Source organism: Triticum dicoccoides, chromosome 3B (genome assembly GCF_002162155.2).
Source record: "Triticum dicoccoides isolate Atlit2015 ecotype Zavitan chromosome 3B, WEW_v2.0, whole genome shotgun sequence".
In the NCBI taxonomy this organism is placed as follows: domain Eukaryota; kingdom Viridiplantae; phylum Streptophyta; class Magnoliopsida; order Poales; family Poaceae; genus Triticum; species Triticum dicoccoides.
Window position 1 is genome coordinate 161,981,410 of NC_041385.1, and position 16,720 is coordinate 161,998,129.

Below are 16,720 nucleotides of genomic sequence, written 5' to 3' on the forward strand. Positions count from 1 at the left end.
ATTGCCATGTGCGTAAGCAAAGGGAGAGCCTTTGTCTTGCTCTCGTAACAAACAGGCCAGCAGCAAGATTATTAACTAGTCCGCGGCATACGCTTATGATCGCATACTTTTTAGCGCTCGATCACAAACCACCAAGGGGATCCAACCAACTGCAAAACAGCAAGCCACAAGTTCCAACGTACGTACCACCAAGGCCACGTCAACAAACAACCAAAACAAGTTTATTATTGTTACTGGCCGTGGGATTCCCGGGAACAAAAACACCATTCAAGAATTCAGACCATGTTCACCAGAGGAACGTGCAGCTGGAATCTGCGTATGAACTTGATCAGATCACAAATTTGGTGCTACCATCAGACAGAAAATGCTCATGAACTGGAACGCTAGAGAAATCATCTGAAATTTTCAGTTGGAATCATCTGAAATTCGGTGCTACCGTCAGACAATCCTTGAGCAAGCATGCCGTGAAAATTAGCAGACTGCAAGACAACAAGACAGCAAGAGCACCGCATCATGGATCCGAACTGAAATGTCACTTATATTATGATCACATCGCTACATCCCTTAATAGATACATAACCCCCGCCACCACCATGATCGCCACCCCAGCCGGCGACCGGCGAGAGACCTCGACGGCCGCCCCAAAATGGGAATTTTCCTCCCCAATCGTCGTCCGCCGGGCGCCCCAAACAGGGCGGTTCTAATTTGCTGATCACGGCCGCCGTCCCGGCCGCGCCAGGTACACGCGGCATTGGATCACCGTACGGCCGACTCTAAACCCAGGTACTACGGTGAACCCGACGGTGCGGTCCTCGGCGGCGGTGCAGAACGCGTCCTCCGTGCGCCCGTCGTTGACGCTCTCCATGTACACCTCCGCGAACCGCGCGCCGGTCCGGACCTGGAAGATGGACGTGCCGTCCTCCTCGTCGCCGCCGTCGAACGCGTAGAAGAGGCAATGGAGCAGCCACACGCGGCGCGCCATCTCCGCGAACTCGGCGAACCACGAGCTCTCCGGGAACCCGGGCCCGGCGCTCACGATGCCGCGCTGCTCCTGCCTGCCGAAGAAGGCCGTCTCCATCCTGGCGTGCACCAGCGACAGGTACTTGGCGCGCAAGAACTTGCCGAATCCGCTCCACCGGGTGTTCCGCACGTCGAGGAAGACGCTGGCCGGCGCCGCCTTGAGCTCCGTGAACTCCTCGAAGAAGCGGCGCCGCTCGTAGAACTCCCGCTCGTCCAAGAAGCTGAAATTGAAGTCCCTCCGGTGGAAATTGGCGAACATCTTCATGGCGACGTAGGATTCGAAGACGAACTTGGCGTCCCCGGCCCGTCGCAACGGGACGCCTGGGTGGACGGCGGCGGCCGCCGCGGTCAGATCCCACCCAGCTGCCTGCATCGAGCTGAGCATTGACTTGGAGAAGGAGCGGATCGACTTCACGGCGTGCCGCAGGGCGGTGAGGAAGTGGGTGGGGTTGAGGCCGGAGACGTGGAGCTCGTCCAGCGACGCGAGGGTGCGGCCCGGATGCAGGCGCACCTCCATGGCGCGCTCCGCCCGGAGCTCCGCATCGAGGGAGCCCTTGGCGCGGTCGACCTCCGCATCCTTGGCACGGAGCTCCGCCTCCAGCTTGCGCGCCGTGATCTGGTACGTCTTGAGCAGATGCCGCTGCTCCTCGGCATGCGCGGAGAGGGCGGTGTTGCCCGCCGCCGCGGCGTCCCTGGCCGCGCCGGCGGGATCCTTGAGGAACCTCCGCTTGGTGTCGGACAACCTGGTGAGCTCCGCGACCACGGCGGCGTCCGCGGACTGAATGGCCTCCGCGTCGTAGGGGAACTGCGCGAGCTGCAGCTGCGCGTAGGCCGCCTTGACGGCCGAGACGCCCGCGAACAGATTGGCGAGGAGGGAGTCCGCGGCGGCAACCGTCGCGGCGGCCGGCGGCGAGGGCTGCTGCTGGGGCGCCCCGGCGGCCTTCTTCTCGGCGGCGTTGCGGAAGAAGGCGTCGAGGGAGTAGGCCGCGGCGAGGTTCCCGGAGAGCTTGAGCTTGCTGAGCGACGGCATGGTGGCCGTGGTGGCGGTGGTGGGGGTGGTGGCGTCCATGGAGCTGTCGTAGTCGTCCCCGGTGACGGACGGCGGCGCATCCGCCTCCTTGGCCCCGGCCCCGGCCCCCGCCTTCGCCGCCGCGGAGTCGGAGCGCTTCCGGCGGAGCAGCTTGGTGAAGGTGCGCGCCAGGTTGGCCGCCTTCTGCTGCTGCTGCTGGCTGTGGCTGTGGTTGTGGTGGTGCGTCGGCGGTCGGGCCGCCGCCATATGCGCCTCCATTGCTCGCTCAGCGCCTCCCCTCCAGCTTCCCCTCCCCTCTTTGTGGCTGGCTGCTCCTGGCTTGGCTCGGCTGTGCTGTCTGTCTCTGCAGAGGGAGGGGGGGACGAAGGTGGGAGGGAGGAGTGGGATAAATTTCAGCAGGAATATTTGGGGGATACTGTAAAGTAAAAGCGGAGCGTGCAGGCCGACGCGTATTACTGTGCGGCCGTGCTCCTACCGATGACATGAGCGATAGGTACTCTAGGCAGCACAGCAGCATTTTTTTAGTTAGACGGTAAGAATTCATTTTCCAGCCAGAAGCAAATGACAGCAGGCACAAATCAATCCGTGTAAAAGAAGAGAGTGGTTAATCCTGACAGACCATATCTAGGAACAGATAAATAGCAAAAAACTGGGCAGGATACGGCGAGCTCTCTCGTCTCCGTCATCTACCGGGTACGGGTACGCCTCTCGTCAGCGCGCAATTTTTTTTTTTGAGGGGACGTCAGCGCGCATTGAACCGTTGAACTCAGCGTAGGGAGGGGGGAGCCCCACACGCGCGCACACGTGCCGACACGCCTGACCAAAGCGAAGCAGGCGCGTGAGCCTCGCGCAGCCGTGCCGGGCGCGCTTGTGCCAAAACCCAAAAGCCGCCCCTCGCTAGCAGCGAGCCGCTCGCCACGCCACAGCAGCAGACGGGCCGGACCTGCGGCTCAAAACAAATGGCGCCAAAACAACACAACTGGAAAAAAAGGTGCGTATACGTTTGCAATAGAACCAAACACTAGCCGAGAGTGGCACCAGCAGTCGTGGCGACATGAGCGGACAGACCAGGGCGAGGCAGCCCCGACGCCGTCTCGGCTATCCTCGCATCCCATGCTTAACAAATCCGTCGCATTTCACGTATGCACACGGTCTCGCCCAGAACACTCGGAAATGATGATTCGTCGTGGATGTCGCGTCGAGGGGGCGGCACCTTCCTGGCTTAGCAGCCGTGGACAAGCCGCGACGACACGTCCCTCGCTCGCTCTCCTCAAATCCAAGAGCATGCTTGGATACGTTTTAGTCCCATGACTAAAAGTAGTGGGACTAAAACTTGCTAGTCTCACCCATGCTTGGATCCAAATACTAAAGAGACTAAAATCTAGTTATTGAGCATTTATTATCCTCCAAACCCTTCAATCCAGAACTAAGGAGAGGAATTAAATGAGGAAAGAGAGAGCTAATACATATTTTAGTAGGTTTCTCATGACTAAAAGATTTTAGCCTTAAGACTAGTCCTAGCCTCTCTTTAGTTAAGGGTGCTTGGAACTTTAGCCTCTAAAACAGACTATTTTTAGTCAGACTAAAAATAGTCCCTTGTATCCAAGCACCCTCCAAGTGATCTCCGTCACCAAGTCACCACCAGCCCGAGCCGGCCAACACACGCAAACCACACACACACACACACACGGGCGCGAATCAGATCGCCCTCGGCTCCCGATCGATCGGGACGGGCTCCATTTAAAACTATTCAGTATTTACTATTCTAGGTGCGTGCGCTCCCATCAGTGGCGTCGACATGCAATGCGATCGTCGCCAGCTCCGGCGCCATAATCTAATCGCCCGCGTATACTATATAATCTTAATAAATTCCTGAACAACAACGGCGCTCCTACATACGCGAAACAAGGGCAACGACACAAACATAATGAGGGCTTCCGGTCCGGGCTCACACATGGCTGGGAAACCTAATAAAGGAACCGGCTTTTGGCCGATAGCAATGGCCTTGCCCTTGGAGCCTTGCTAGTAGTGCCACATTCATGAGCAGGTGCTGTTGGTGCACAATATGCATTCATCAAGGGGTGCTGGCCTCCCAGAAAAAAAGGGTCGTAAACTAAGCGCGCGGTACATGAATACACACAGTGAGATGATTGTAGGAGTATACTAGTATTGATAATAATATTTCAGCTGAATTTAAGAAACGAATCGGCTTCTGTGGAAACTGAGGCTACATAAACATGTTGTATGCAATGGTTCGATTGTTGCCCGCACATTTGGAAATGCGTTTTCTGATTGAAAACTGGCTCAAAATCGGTTACTACTACTTGAATACACATAGTAATAATACTTCGCCTGAATTGAAGAAACAAAATCGGTTACCCACTGTTTCAATTGTTGTCTGCGCATTTGGAAGTATGTTTTCTAATAGAGAGCTGGCTCGAAACAAAAATGGATCAGATCGCGATGAAAATCTAACGCAACTCTAGCGGACCCCGAGGGCCAGAGTCCCGCTACACCTCTTGGGGTCCTTTAAACTCCAATAATTTATTCGCTTCGATGTTTCAGTATACTTCTTTATGAAATGAAACAGCCCGACAATGTCCTATGCTAGCAATGTTTACTCGCCTCGATGTTCCTCCGTCTGCAAATTAAGCACGGATCCAATGTTAATGCCAATTTCCTAGGTTAATCACCGGTCGTCGTCGTTAGTGTTTCTACTGCTACTAGTAAATCCATAAGCAAACCTGACAAGAAAACGTGGCATGTGCGTCTCTAGTGACACATTCCTGATGGGTACCGCTTGCAAGTCCAGAAAAGGGTTGGATGTCGATTACACACATTTAACAGCACATTGCAGGGCTCTACTGTGCTGTCGCACTAAGCTCCCAGCTTTAGTTGCAATGATTCCTACCACTTAGTAGTTAGTACAGCCCCAAACATCTTTGTGTCCACCGCTGTTTCTGTAGTAGGAGTAGGTGATATCACGTGGCTATCTTTTTCTCACCGGGAATTTTATGCCTTTCTGAGACAATGGTGCTCGTACTACTTGCTGGGCCAGAAAACATATGACAACACAAAGGAGGTCAAGAGCACTCAGCACAGACATTCCTAATTGCCCTTTCCTGAATGAACTTGTGCCATATACAGAGTTTATGGGTAAGAAGGTTGCATACTGGAATAGACGAACGCGCAGGGACTTGGCTGAAACCTGGGCATAAAAAAACTCCCAAATGGTACAAAAAAGATGCGCTAGGCGTTCAGGCTAAGGACTAATCGGCACTGTTATTCCCCAGAAGAGCATCAGAGGTCACGGGCAGCCGCGGAACCATTTCAGACTAAGGGGCTGTTTGGTTCTAGGCCTAGCATTGTCACACTTTGCCACATATTTTTGCCAAGCTTGCCTAAGGTTAGTTCATCAAAATGAAAGCCACAAGTTGGCAAGCCTAAGGGAATTTCTGTTCCATCTTGGCATCCAAGGTGAGAACGGATAAACCATGGCTAATTTGATGGTAGTGGCAGAGATGTAATGCAGCTAATTATATATAGGCGCCACTTAGGCTAATGACGACGCCTCGGCCACCTCTCTCTCCCCTTGTTGACCGTATGATACCGCCGCACATGCAGGGGGGAGGATTCTAATGGTACGCCGCGCCAACGTCAAATCGCGTCGGATTAAGGTATTTGGTTATCTGCAATTGGGCCGCAGGGAATAGATTCTGACGAACCAAATACGTCCGTCCACCAGCAATGCCGATGGTACTACCACTAAAGGTATACTAATGCTACCACCGTCTGTATATTCTGTAATTGTCAGATTCGATGGGTGGTATTCTTTCTTCCTGGCGCGTCGATTGCTGTTGGTGGTAGAATCTTACGGCATGCGTGGTGCAAGAAACCTTAATCTTACAGCGGTGATAACATAAACTTCTGGGCGAGGAGGACTCAACAGTGGGTCGGTGATAATCATATCGTTGGTGAGATGCAGGGATGTACTGGTACGAATTTTCCACTTGTCGTAGACGTGTAGCTGAAGGTGAGTGCGTAGGTGCCACACGCACACACACACGCCGAATGCGACTAATGACGGAAATTATCTGTCGCTATTGGCTTTGACTAATCGAACAGGGACTAGTCATGGTTGCGTTATTGCCGGGTGCAGTGCGATATCCATCTTAGGGCAACAACGGAAAGGAGACGCAAAACTGGAATTGTGGGAGGAAAGTGCGAAGAAGTATTTGGTACCTCTAGCAGCACTTTGAGAAATTTACTGTGTAGTGGCGCCAGTGTACTGCACCCTGCAACTGCAAGCAAGGCTGCAACGGCTTTCGCTTACAAATAGTCACGGGTACACCGCTGCCGCCCGTTAACCATGGCTTCACGCTTTCACTGTTCAAGTACTCCTACTCCTGCCTCGACAAACAAAAGTACTTCTACTCCACAGACCACAGCCCTATACGTATGGTAGTGGAGTACGTGCTAGTCCATGCACAGTAACTCTACCGACAGTACAGTTCACGTGTCCGACCCTCAGGTAAATCTCTCATGATGATGGTAAGTGAGTGGTAACATCACATCACCTGGCACGGCTGGCAGGTGGGCCGCGGCCGGTGGCGCCGCGGCTGGCAGGTGGGCCACGCATGAACAGCGGTAGTAGTGTACAGTAGAGCCGCTGAAGTCAACAACAGCGTAGCTAATACTCGTACTGGACAAGTACTTAGCTCACGCTCTACGGCAGGAGACAAAGGTCGGTGTGCGCCGTGGTCCACCGGCCCGGCCCGTGTGCGTGGCCGTAGACGTGGTGGACAGTGCGCAGAATGCAAGGACCAATCGTGCACTCACAAAAGAAAAGGTCTATCTCACGCCCTAGCACCCATTTACGAGCGCATTCAAAGCGCGCTAAATTACGACGCGACGGGGTTGAACGCTGCGTTCCTGATGGACGGCTGGTGATTTTTTGGCGCGGTCTGTCTCGTCCGCCGAGAGTTTTGCTCCGGTGGGCAATGGCGTGCGTGTGGTTGATTTGTCACGGGGACTTTTGCGGTACTACGAGCTTAGGAACGTCGCTATCCTCTTCGTACTTCAGAAATCAACCACGTGTTTTTGGCAGAAAAAATTAACATGGGGCGCGTCAGCAAACACACTTGTAGGACTAGTACTAGTAAACTAGTGGGGAGGAAAACTACAAGGAGCGCTGCGCTGTTTTTGGTTTTTCCTTGGCCCAAAGGCCAAATTTCTTCCCCCTCGCACAAAAAATTTCAAACAAAGAAGATGACCTCGCATATCATGCCAGGACAAAACAAAAAACAATTGATAAGCACCTGACGAATTCGAGACTGGGAAACCTATGTCAAGTTTTTCGAGACCAAAATGATCTTTGCTACTACTCCTAGAAGAAACGGCAGCGGAGGAACCACGCGATTGATTGAATCGTAGAGGAAGGGAAGAGAACTCACCAGATGACGATGAAGCAAGCGGGCGACGGAGGCGCAGATTATCTCCCGTTGGTGAGAAAAGAGGAACCAATCTTGCGAACCACTCGCCCCTCCCCGCACGCCGCACCCCTTCTTCCTCCCCGGTTCCCTCGGTCTCTTGTCTCGGACTCAAACAAGGGGCTGGCAGTCAGGAAACTCGTGAAGTCGTGGTCGGCGCAGGCAAGCTCGTGCTCGTGCTCGTCCCCCACGACACCGACCTGTCGCCGCCTCGTCTCGTCCGGGGCAGAGGCCACGGGATGGAGGGGCACGGGCGGCACCGGGCAGGGAGACGACGACGCGCTATTGTGTTGGGATTGGGAGGCGACGATAAGAGAAAAACTGGAGTGGTAGATTTCCTTCCAAACCCCGTCATTGATCCCCTGGGGCGTATTTATTCGGATTCAATGCGCGCAGGTGCTTTGCCCGTAATGCCCTCCCGCCCGGCCCGGCGCGCGCGACACGTGGCAGGTCGGCGGTGAGGTAGGAGCTAGGAAGGTCGGATCAAAATTGCGGTGCGGTTCAGCGCGATTTTGTTTGTTGCTCCTCTTCGCTGCTGCCGGATGTGATTCGCCACCGGATCAAGGATAATTCGAATCTAAATTATACTATTATGTGCTGAAGTAGGAGTATATCTGATTCGTCACTGATTGCATGAACTGCAGGACAGCTTCTATGATGTGTCGCTTGGGAGACGATGAAATGTAGGTGTCGTCTGGTCACTGGTGTGGTGCTGTTCCCTGCATCAACACATGGTGTTTATTCAAATGAAGAAATACTCCTATATTCTACTGCTACTGATTTGCTTCGGACACAAGCATCGACTAATCAAACGACCATGCATGTTGGGTACTAGACCAAACGGACAATTTGGACCATAGTTGTTGAGCCCTTCATTTTTCTGGATGAGTGCATCTCTCTCTGCTAACCTCAATACAGGGCTTCCATCATGTTTTATAACGGTAGAGCTATATGAGAATCCATAATCTATCATGATTAATTAACTGCTAGTCCCACCTATCCTCCCTACAGAGAAGCTAGGGTTCCTCTACTCTCACGCAACTGCGTCGTCATTGAGTTTTCCCCGTCCTTGGCTGCCCGCGGCTAGGTTTTCTCTTGCTTCGTCGAGCAACATGGAGTCCTTGTCCTCATGACTCCGACTCTGGGTCGAGGGTTCCCCGTCAAGGGATTGTTACTGCTTCCCAAGCCCTAGACCAGGGGCGAAGCCAGGTAAATTTTTCAATGGGGTCATCTTCATATATTGCACGTGTTCAACCCCAGATACACTTTGATTACCATCGATTTCGGTAAAGCTTTAACATAAATCCATTTGGGGCACTTGATCCCATTCCCATAGTGCTAGCTCTGCCCTGCCCTAGACGGATGATGTCGCCGTCGGATGCTCAATCCGTGATAAGCGATAGCGCAAGAAGTGCTGCAAAAGTTGATTTGGGAGAATTCTCCGGTCAGGAGGAATTGAACAATGAAGTTTTTGATGATGCTGATATTGGCGACGAAGATCCGGCCGGAAAGAGACCACGTAGTGGCTAGTCCTCGCTAGGGTTCATACAGACAAACCCTTCAGCCAAGGTGCTTTCTGCCAGGATGTGTGTGCAGCGTGGAACCCTGCGCAAGAGGTCCGCTTTTGATCAGTCGTTGCCAACCTGTTCATCATCTAGGCTTCTTGCCTCGTCGACTGGGATGGAGCAAAGACCTTGGTTATTTTGGAATTGGGCTGTGCTGTTAGGCCTGACGGGTTAGGCATGGTTGAGGACGTGTGTATTGTGTACATGTCGACCCGGGTACAAATTCATAAGCTTCGTGAGAGTTACTGCAACAACAAGCTAGTTGAAATGGTGTTAAAGATTGTTGGGAAGATCGTTGAGATGAATTTGAATGCAACACAAGACATGACTACGTTAAGAATCCGTGTTCACCATGACGTGAGAGAATCGATGACCAAGTTGCTCATTGTGGTCCGAGGCAAAGAACGCCAAGTTTTTTTTGTTAGATTTGAAATACTTCCCACATTCTCTAAAGTGTAAAGACTTCTTGGAGATTATTACAAGGAGTGAGGTACCAGTGTTCATGAGGGGAAAAACATGAAGTTAAGGGACTGGTTGTAAGCGAATCCTCAGAATAGGTCACGCACTAAATTCCAGTCTAATAACTGGAACAACGGTGGTGGTGCATCTCCCGTTGAATGAAGCTTTATGTGCAGCCTATTCTGAGAAGGAGGTCCCTGACGCCCTTTTCTAAATTGGCCCTCTCAAGGCCCAAAAACAAATGATTTACCGATATGTTTTATCAAACAAACCGGGCAGTGCTCAAAAAAGAAATTAGTGTCGCCGTTTGGAGTTATTTGAGAAGGGTATTATGAGAGGGGGTTACTGGTGTAGTGATCGGCCTAATCCCAAAGGTACCCCACCCAAAGCACCTAGAGGATTTCGGAATGAATAGCGTCAAGAATGTCATATAAAATTGTTTCTAAATGTCTGGTGGATGGGCTTCGGCCATGCCTTATGCACTTTGTCAGTAAGAATCAAAGTGCTTTCATCCCTGGACGGTTGATCTCCGATAATTCTATCATAGCCTTTGAGTGCATAGATCTTATACCAATGCCGAGAGTGGAGGCTCTCTCGTTATGTGCTTGCAAGCTTGATCTGTCAAAATCCTATGATCGTGTCAATTGGGATTTTCTTAAGAAGTCCCTACTTAAATGGGGTTTCTCTCGGGCATGGATTTCACGTATTATGGCTTGTGTTTCTTCGGTAAATAGTAAGTAAATTTCAATCAAAAATCATTAAATTCCTTCACCCTTTTGTGAGACATGCACCAAGGTGACCCTTTGTTCCTGTTTTTATTTCCCTTTTTAGCTGACGCCTTCTCTGGGTTGATCAACAAGTCTATGGTGGAGGGGGCCTTGTAGGGGTAAAAGTCTGTCGAAGAGCACCATCTATTTCACATCACCTATTTGCGGATGACTCATTATTATTCCGAGCTTCTGAACAGCAGGCAGGTTGGTAAGAGGTTTGTTGAACACTTGTAATGCATCAATGGGACAACTCATAAACCCTTCAAAGTGTTTATCTTTGTTTTACGAAAAGTATTTGTCGGCTATTCCATGGAGATCAAAAATATTTTAGAGCCGGTGTGAGAATTTTTCTAACCTAAATACTCGGGTCTCCCGGTGTAGGATGGGAGGATGCATAAAGGAAGATTTCAAAACTTACATGCGATGCTGAGCAAGCGACTTGTTGATATAAGTGAACTGTGCATGTCTTCTGTAATAAGAAGATCCTAATTAAGCCAGTGGCCCAAGCCATCCCCTCCCATCCAATGAGTGTATTCTGCCTACCAACTCCTTTAGTTCGTGATGACCTAGCGCGTGCAATATGGAAATACTGGTAGGGTGGAGATGGGTAAACATAAGATGGCTTGATTGAGATGATATAAGATGAGACTCCCCAACAGTACTGCATGTTGGTCCAAACGCGACAGTCCAATCAGAGACCCTTCAACGAAACTATGTGCGATGCATTAATCACAAATGGTGATGTAATAAAACCGTCAAAAAGGATACAAAACGTTTGCGATGGCGGTGACATCAAACACGGTTCAGATTAGAGTTGTGTGTGCGATGCGTGGCGAACCGTTAATCCAGAAGAGTTGTTTGCGATGAGGCAGAACAATAGAAACGGGCAGACAGATGAGGGGGTGTGCGATATACGACAATATAGTTCACTAGGATGAATTGTGTGTCATTAGGCAACACAATAGAAACGGTCAGCCAGATCAAGGTGTGTGCGATGGAGGGCATATAGTTCACTCGGACGAACTATTTGTGATGAGCCAAGACAATAGAAACAGTTCAACTAAACAAGATGTGTGTGATACGCGACAAACAGGTCCGTAATAAAAAATGGGTACGAACACAAATAATAACACTGAGGATTGCTACTAATAAGTCATGTGGTTTGTTCTATCTACAAAGAATAACATATATATAACTGAAATAAACATCCAATTACACAAATGACTATACAGATCATTCACACACACCTCAACAAACAATTGCATGCATTCTAAACTAGGAGAAATGATCGTCTAGTCATCTACTTCTTGTGACGCTCCCGCCACTGCTCTGTGGCTCGATCCCTCGTCTGGGGCAGGAAGAAGACACTTCCTCATGTCAACGATCTGCATGTACATCTCGTAGCTTGTGTACGCGTCCTTGGCCACGTACTTGACGTGTTGTTCATCCAGTCTCTGATGCCAGACATTGTGCAAGGCATTCTTGTCCTCCTTGCTCTCATCCTTCATCTTCATATAGTAGGTGTCGATGATGGCCGAGGCGAGATCAACCAGGGAGTTCTGTTCGTTGTCGTCGCTGCCCCAGACCTTGTAGTGGTCCTGGATGTTGACAAGATTCTAGCATTTCAAGTCTGGAACCTTGAGTGCTTTTAGATCGTTGGTGGTGTCCACAGTAGCGAAACTGTAGTCGGGTTTATTGATAAACCTGGAGAAATGCTCGCTAGGTCTTGTGGCTAGGTGGTAGTGGTAGACGAGGACGTCATGTCGCACGCACAACTGGGTGACGGCAACCCTCTGGTCCTGCCTGGCTCGACCGCTGGTGAACTCGAGGTCGAAGCCGACCACTTGGTATTTGTCCTCAGCAAGCAACTGCTCCATAGTTTGGATGGAGCTCTCCACCGAGACCGGCTCGTTCGTGTACACCACCGAGAGGGCCTTCCCCCTCACGCGGGTGTCCACTATGTGATGCATGGTGAACTGCCCCTGTTGTTGTCGTCGACTGCTGGGAGCGCCGTTGGAGCCACCGAGAGCGCCATTGGAACTGCTGCATGTTCTTTCTGTATGTGTCGTCGTGGGTGTACTTATTGTGTCATGTGGCACGAGAGATGAAGGTAAATAGCCGCAGGAATAAATGGGGGCCGGGAGGCCTGGATTCTCGGCGCGTCCGGATGGCAGTTTTTGTAGCGGGTAACTGCATCATGGTGTTGCGCCCGAAGCAACCGCATGTATAATGGCAGCACTAATGTACGTGATCATGCGTCGGCCCCAAACACTGGCAACACGCATGGAGGGATGAGGGTAGAGCGCCCAAAGGGACGCGAGAGTAGAGCGCACGCGGCGGGACATGAGCAAAGCACGTCGTGGCCGCTGTCGGTGTCAAAACTGGCAGATCTCGGGTAGGGGGCCCAAGCTATGAGTCTAAGGATCAATGGTAACAAGAGACAATGGGGACACTATGTTTACCTAGATTCGGGCCCTCTTAAAGGAGGTAAAACCCAACGTCCTGCTTGATTGTATTCGATGAGTATAGGGGTTACAAGAGTTGATCTACCTCGAGATCATAATGACCAAACCCTAGCTGTCTAGCCTGTGATTATTTTGATCCCCTCTGCGGACTTACCCCTCTGGTTTATATATACACCGGAGGGACCTAGGGTTATACAAAGTCGGTTCAGAGGAAAGGAGTATTACACCCGGACAACAAACTTGCAGTTCTACGGACATAGGAGTCCTGCCCGGACACGGGATGTGGTCTTCTGCTTCGTCTTCACGACCCATCAGCCCGACCCATATCGAATAGGCCGGACACCCGAGGACCCCCGAATCCAGGACTCCCTCAGTAGCCCCCGAACTTGCCTTCAGTGACGATGTAGTATCCGTCATATGTATTTGGCTTTGCAAGGTAGGTTCTTCACAACACTCCGGATTAACGAAGGTCCGATTTTGACCTCCATGTTCTTCCTTTACGATTCCTTCCCGTCGTCACCTCGATTTCCACGTGTGGGGAGAATGTGAACGGTCCATAATATTTTACGAATAATCCCCTTACCATGCAAGGGTGGCGTCTATATAAGGAGGTTGGATCCCCAAATGCCATCCCATATCGCACAAGGAGCATCAGAGCAAACCACGAAAAACTTCAAAACATGGCGATCGCTCCTAACTCTTCCTCGCACCCTCATGGCCCTCAAGCGGGTGATTGGTGAAGCTGCTCAGTATCTCACCTCTAGCAGAATTGACTTTAGACGCAGGGATATTTCCCTCCCGCAGATCTCATCTCCATGCAGGCGGGATTGGCCTCGATGGGCAATGATGTGCTAGTAGAGAATTTCCCTAACCCCAACAAGGACGTGAGGGCACGCTTCGTATAGTTTCTTCTAAGGGGCTTAGGATTGCCGATTCACCCCTTCCTCATAGGTCTATTGGAATTCTAGGAGATCCAGCTACACAACCTCACACCAGGTTCTATCCTGCATATATGAGGTTTTGTCGCTCTCTGCGACTGTTTTTAGGGTGTGAGGCTCATTTTGAACTGTGGAGAAAGTTCTTTTGCCTCGTCCCTCGTCATCAAGGGGATTCTATATTTGAAGTGGTCGGCGCCGAAGTATGTCGCATAGCCGGATTAGGTTACCTCGTCGGAACTCCCAAAAAGTGATCCGAAGAATGGACTTCAGAATGGTTTTATATTGAGGACGTTCCCCTTCCGGACCCAGTTCGACGCGGACTTCCCGAATTCTCCAGCGCTCCTTTGAAGAAACGCCTCAATTGGCGCCCCCAGAGGCCCACGCAAGAAGACAGTGCGGAAGTAAAACGATTGGTCAACAAGGTCGGGTTACTCGCCCATTCCGAACTCTCGATAGTCGAAGTCATGGCCATCGCGATAAAGCGATGCATCTAGCCCCTTCAGTATATAGTAACCCCTTTATGGTGTTACAACGTAGAGGACGACGCATCTCGTTATAAGCACGAGGGCCCGGATACCCCAGCTACTCTGGCCGCCATTCTGGCAGAGCTGTATAAGGGGGAGAAGGAAGAATCCGCTTATTTAAATTGTTGGGAAGGTTTCTCCATGTATAACACATTGAATGGGTAAGTTTATGATTATCAGCATTGTACTACCTCATTATCAAGGTATGCTAATCGAATTGCTCTGGCCGTCTTAAAACAGACATGGAGGAAGGTGGTCGAAAATGTTCATTGCCCCTCCCCACAGCCAGAGGACTACGCTCGTAATAAGGACCCCGGCTTCTTCACGAGGATCCAGATATATTTATAGAGTTTGAGGATGGAGTCTTTTATCAAGCGAGACTTGATGGCTCGGAAGTGGCTATTATGGCCGACTACCCCGACCTTCTCCCTTTCTCCAATGTAAGTACTTGGAAATCATCTTCAAAAAGGAACCCCCCACTTGCGTCTCACCCATCACACTAAATCATGCTTCATAGGATCGGCGCTCAGCGATCCGCACTCCATCGAGGGCGGCCCCTAGGAAGGTAGCATCTACGCAGAGTGAGCCTCCAATACGAAAGGAAACCGGGAGCATCATCGAGCCCCCTCCTCCATCAAAGAGGTATAACCTTTAATATGTGCCTAGGCATAAGACCAGATTGTCATATTTCTCCTCCCATCTTATTTCAGGAGGAGCACACGGTGAACCGTGTCCAAAGTCCTAGTTAGCCGATCATTAGCTAATCCGGCGCCGAGCTCATCAACCAGGACGAGAGCCAATACAGATGCAGCGCCAACTCATCCACCTCATGAGGATTCGGGTGATGTATCCGCCACAAATTCCGAAGTGGAGAGCGTTATGAATCATCGACGACTGAAAGAGACCACGCACACTTCAGTTTTTATTGAGCAGGAATTTACTGCCCTCAGCACCATGGATGCATATATCCGAGCCGCCCGGGAAGGACTTGCTGGAGTTGCTCACCTGTTTTCAAAAGATATGTAGGTAATGGTTTGTGTAAATTTAATAGATATATGCCAGTAGCCCCGAGACATGAAGCGGTTTAGACCAACCGATTTAAGGATCGTCATGACCGTAGGTTCTCAAAGAGAAGAATAACGCGCTATCCCAGGAGCTTGAAACGAGTCAGACAAAGCTACATGCCACCACCACATAGCTAGAGGAAATGAAGAAAGTCACGATGACCATTGAGTAAGAGAACAAACTGGAGGAGGAAAAGATAAGCAAGCCGAAGAGATAAAGAGCTTAAAGGCTCAATTATCGGACGCACAAAAAGATAATAAAAATCTGAAAGGAGGCATATTCAATATGACCTTTGAACCATCCAGGGTACTCGTATTATCTCATAATTCGGAGTCTTATAATGTTGTTCTTGCAGGTCTGTTAACCGGGCGTCGTGAAGAAGAAGTATCCGGATTCCGAGGCGACGTTCTAAAAGAGCTGTCCGTAGTGCATGAGCGGGCCCGGAAAGCCATTAGAAGTATGGAAAAAGCCTTGAGTCCATCCGATGCCCCTCCAAAAAGTATGGAGGGGTTGGTGAACCTGTTCAAAGGTGCTCGGCGCCGTTTTGAGCTATGGAAGGCGTCAGCATGCCGGGAAGGTGCACGAGAGGCATGGACGATGGTGAAAACGCACTACACCGGGCTCGATCCAAATCGTATGGCCCAAGTTGGACCTCAGGGACCGGAGAAAAAAGAGATTCCCGTGAACTTGGTATATGACCAAGTGATGATAGCTGCGAAATATTCGCAAGAAGACTATAGCTTAATCAGTCTTATAGATCACATAAATAAATAGTAGGCGTTCGATTCAATGTATGTACTTTATCATCAAACTTATCTCAAACCGAACTTGTCAAAAATTGTCATCGCAGGCCTTCGGCTTCAACCTCCGAACCAAGAAGTTGGAGTGTTTCCGGATACCATGTTGGAATGTCATAAACATACATTATGTGTGGAAACCAGGCAATCCGCTCATATTGCTCAAACAGACAAAATTTGTTCGGGGAGTTATGTTATATTATTATTTAACATAAGAAACATCTTCTAGGGAAAATAGTTTCGTTAAGGGTTCATTTCCTTGGGTCGGCATGCTTAATTATGCATGCCTAGGCTTTGATGTGAAAGATAGAATTACGGGCAGCCTATCCCTTATTTGTTAGAAGAATTACATAAACGTAAATAATCTATCATTGCTTGCCGACCAAATATTCCCTTAAGAATGCTAGCTTTCGGCTTCACCCGTCTGAGGTATGGATCTGGATTACCCGGTTGTAACAATCGCAGAGGTGCTCCCTTTACACCCTAGATGAACAATTGGGAACATAGGGTACAAACACAGGAGTGAGGCAACCCAGCTTGGCAAAACCCTTAAGTCATAGAGGTGCATATAATGGCAAAAGATGTATAGAACAAACGA

The 16,720-nt window shown here is 50.3% G+C and overlaps 1 protein-coding gene across 1 annotated transcript; it reads right to left on the reverse strand.

The window, feature by feature from the left end:
- Positions 1 to 340: 340 nt before the first annotated feature.
- Positions 341 to 7,888, reverse strand: LOC119275346. The gene is made up of 2 exons (XM_037556162.1): positions 7,504 to 7,888; positions 341 to 2,393 (listed from the first exon to the last, which is right to left on the reverse strand). The coding sequence occupies exon 2, from the start codon at positions 2,306 to 2,308 to the stop codon at positions 713 to 715; it is 1,596 nt and encodes a 531-aa protein (XP_037412059.1). The 5' UTR covers positions 2,309 to 2,393; positions 7,504 to 7,888; the 3' UTR covers positions 341 to 712.
- Between the last annotated feature and the right edge of the window lie 8,832 nt (positions 7,889 to 16,720).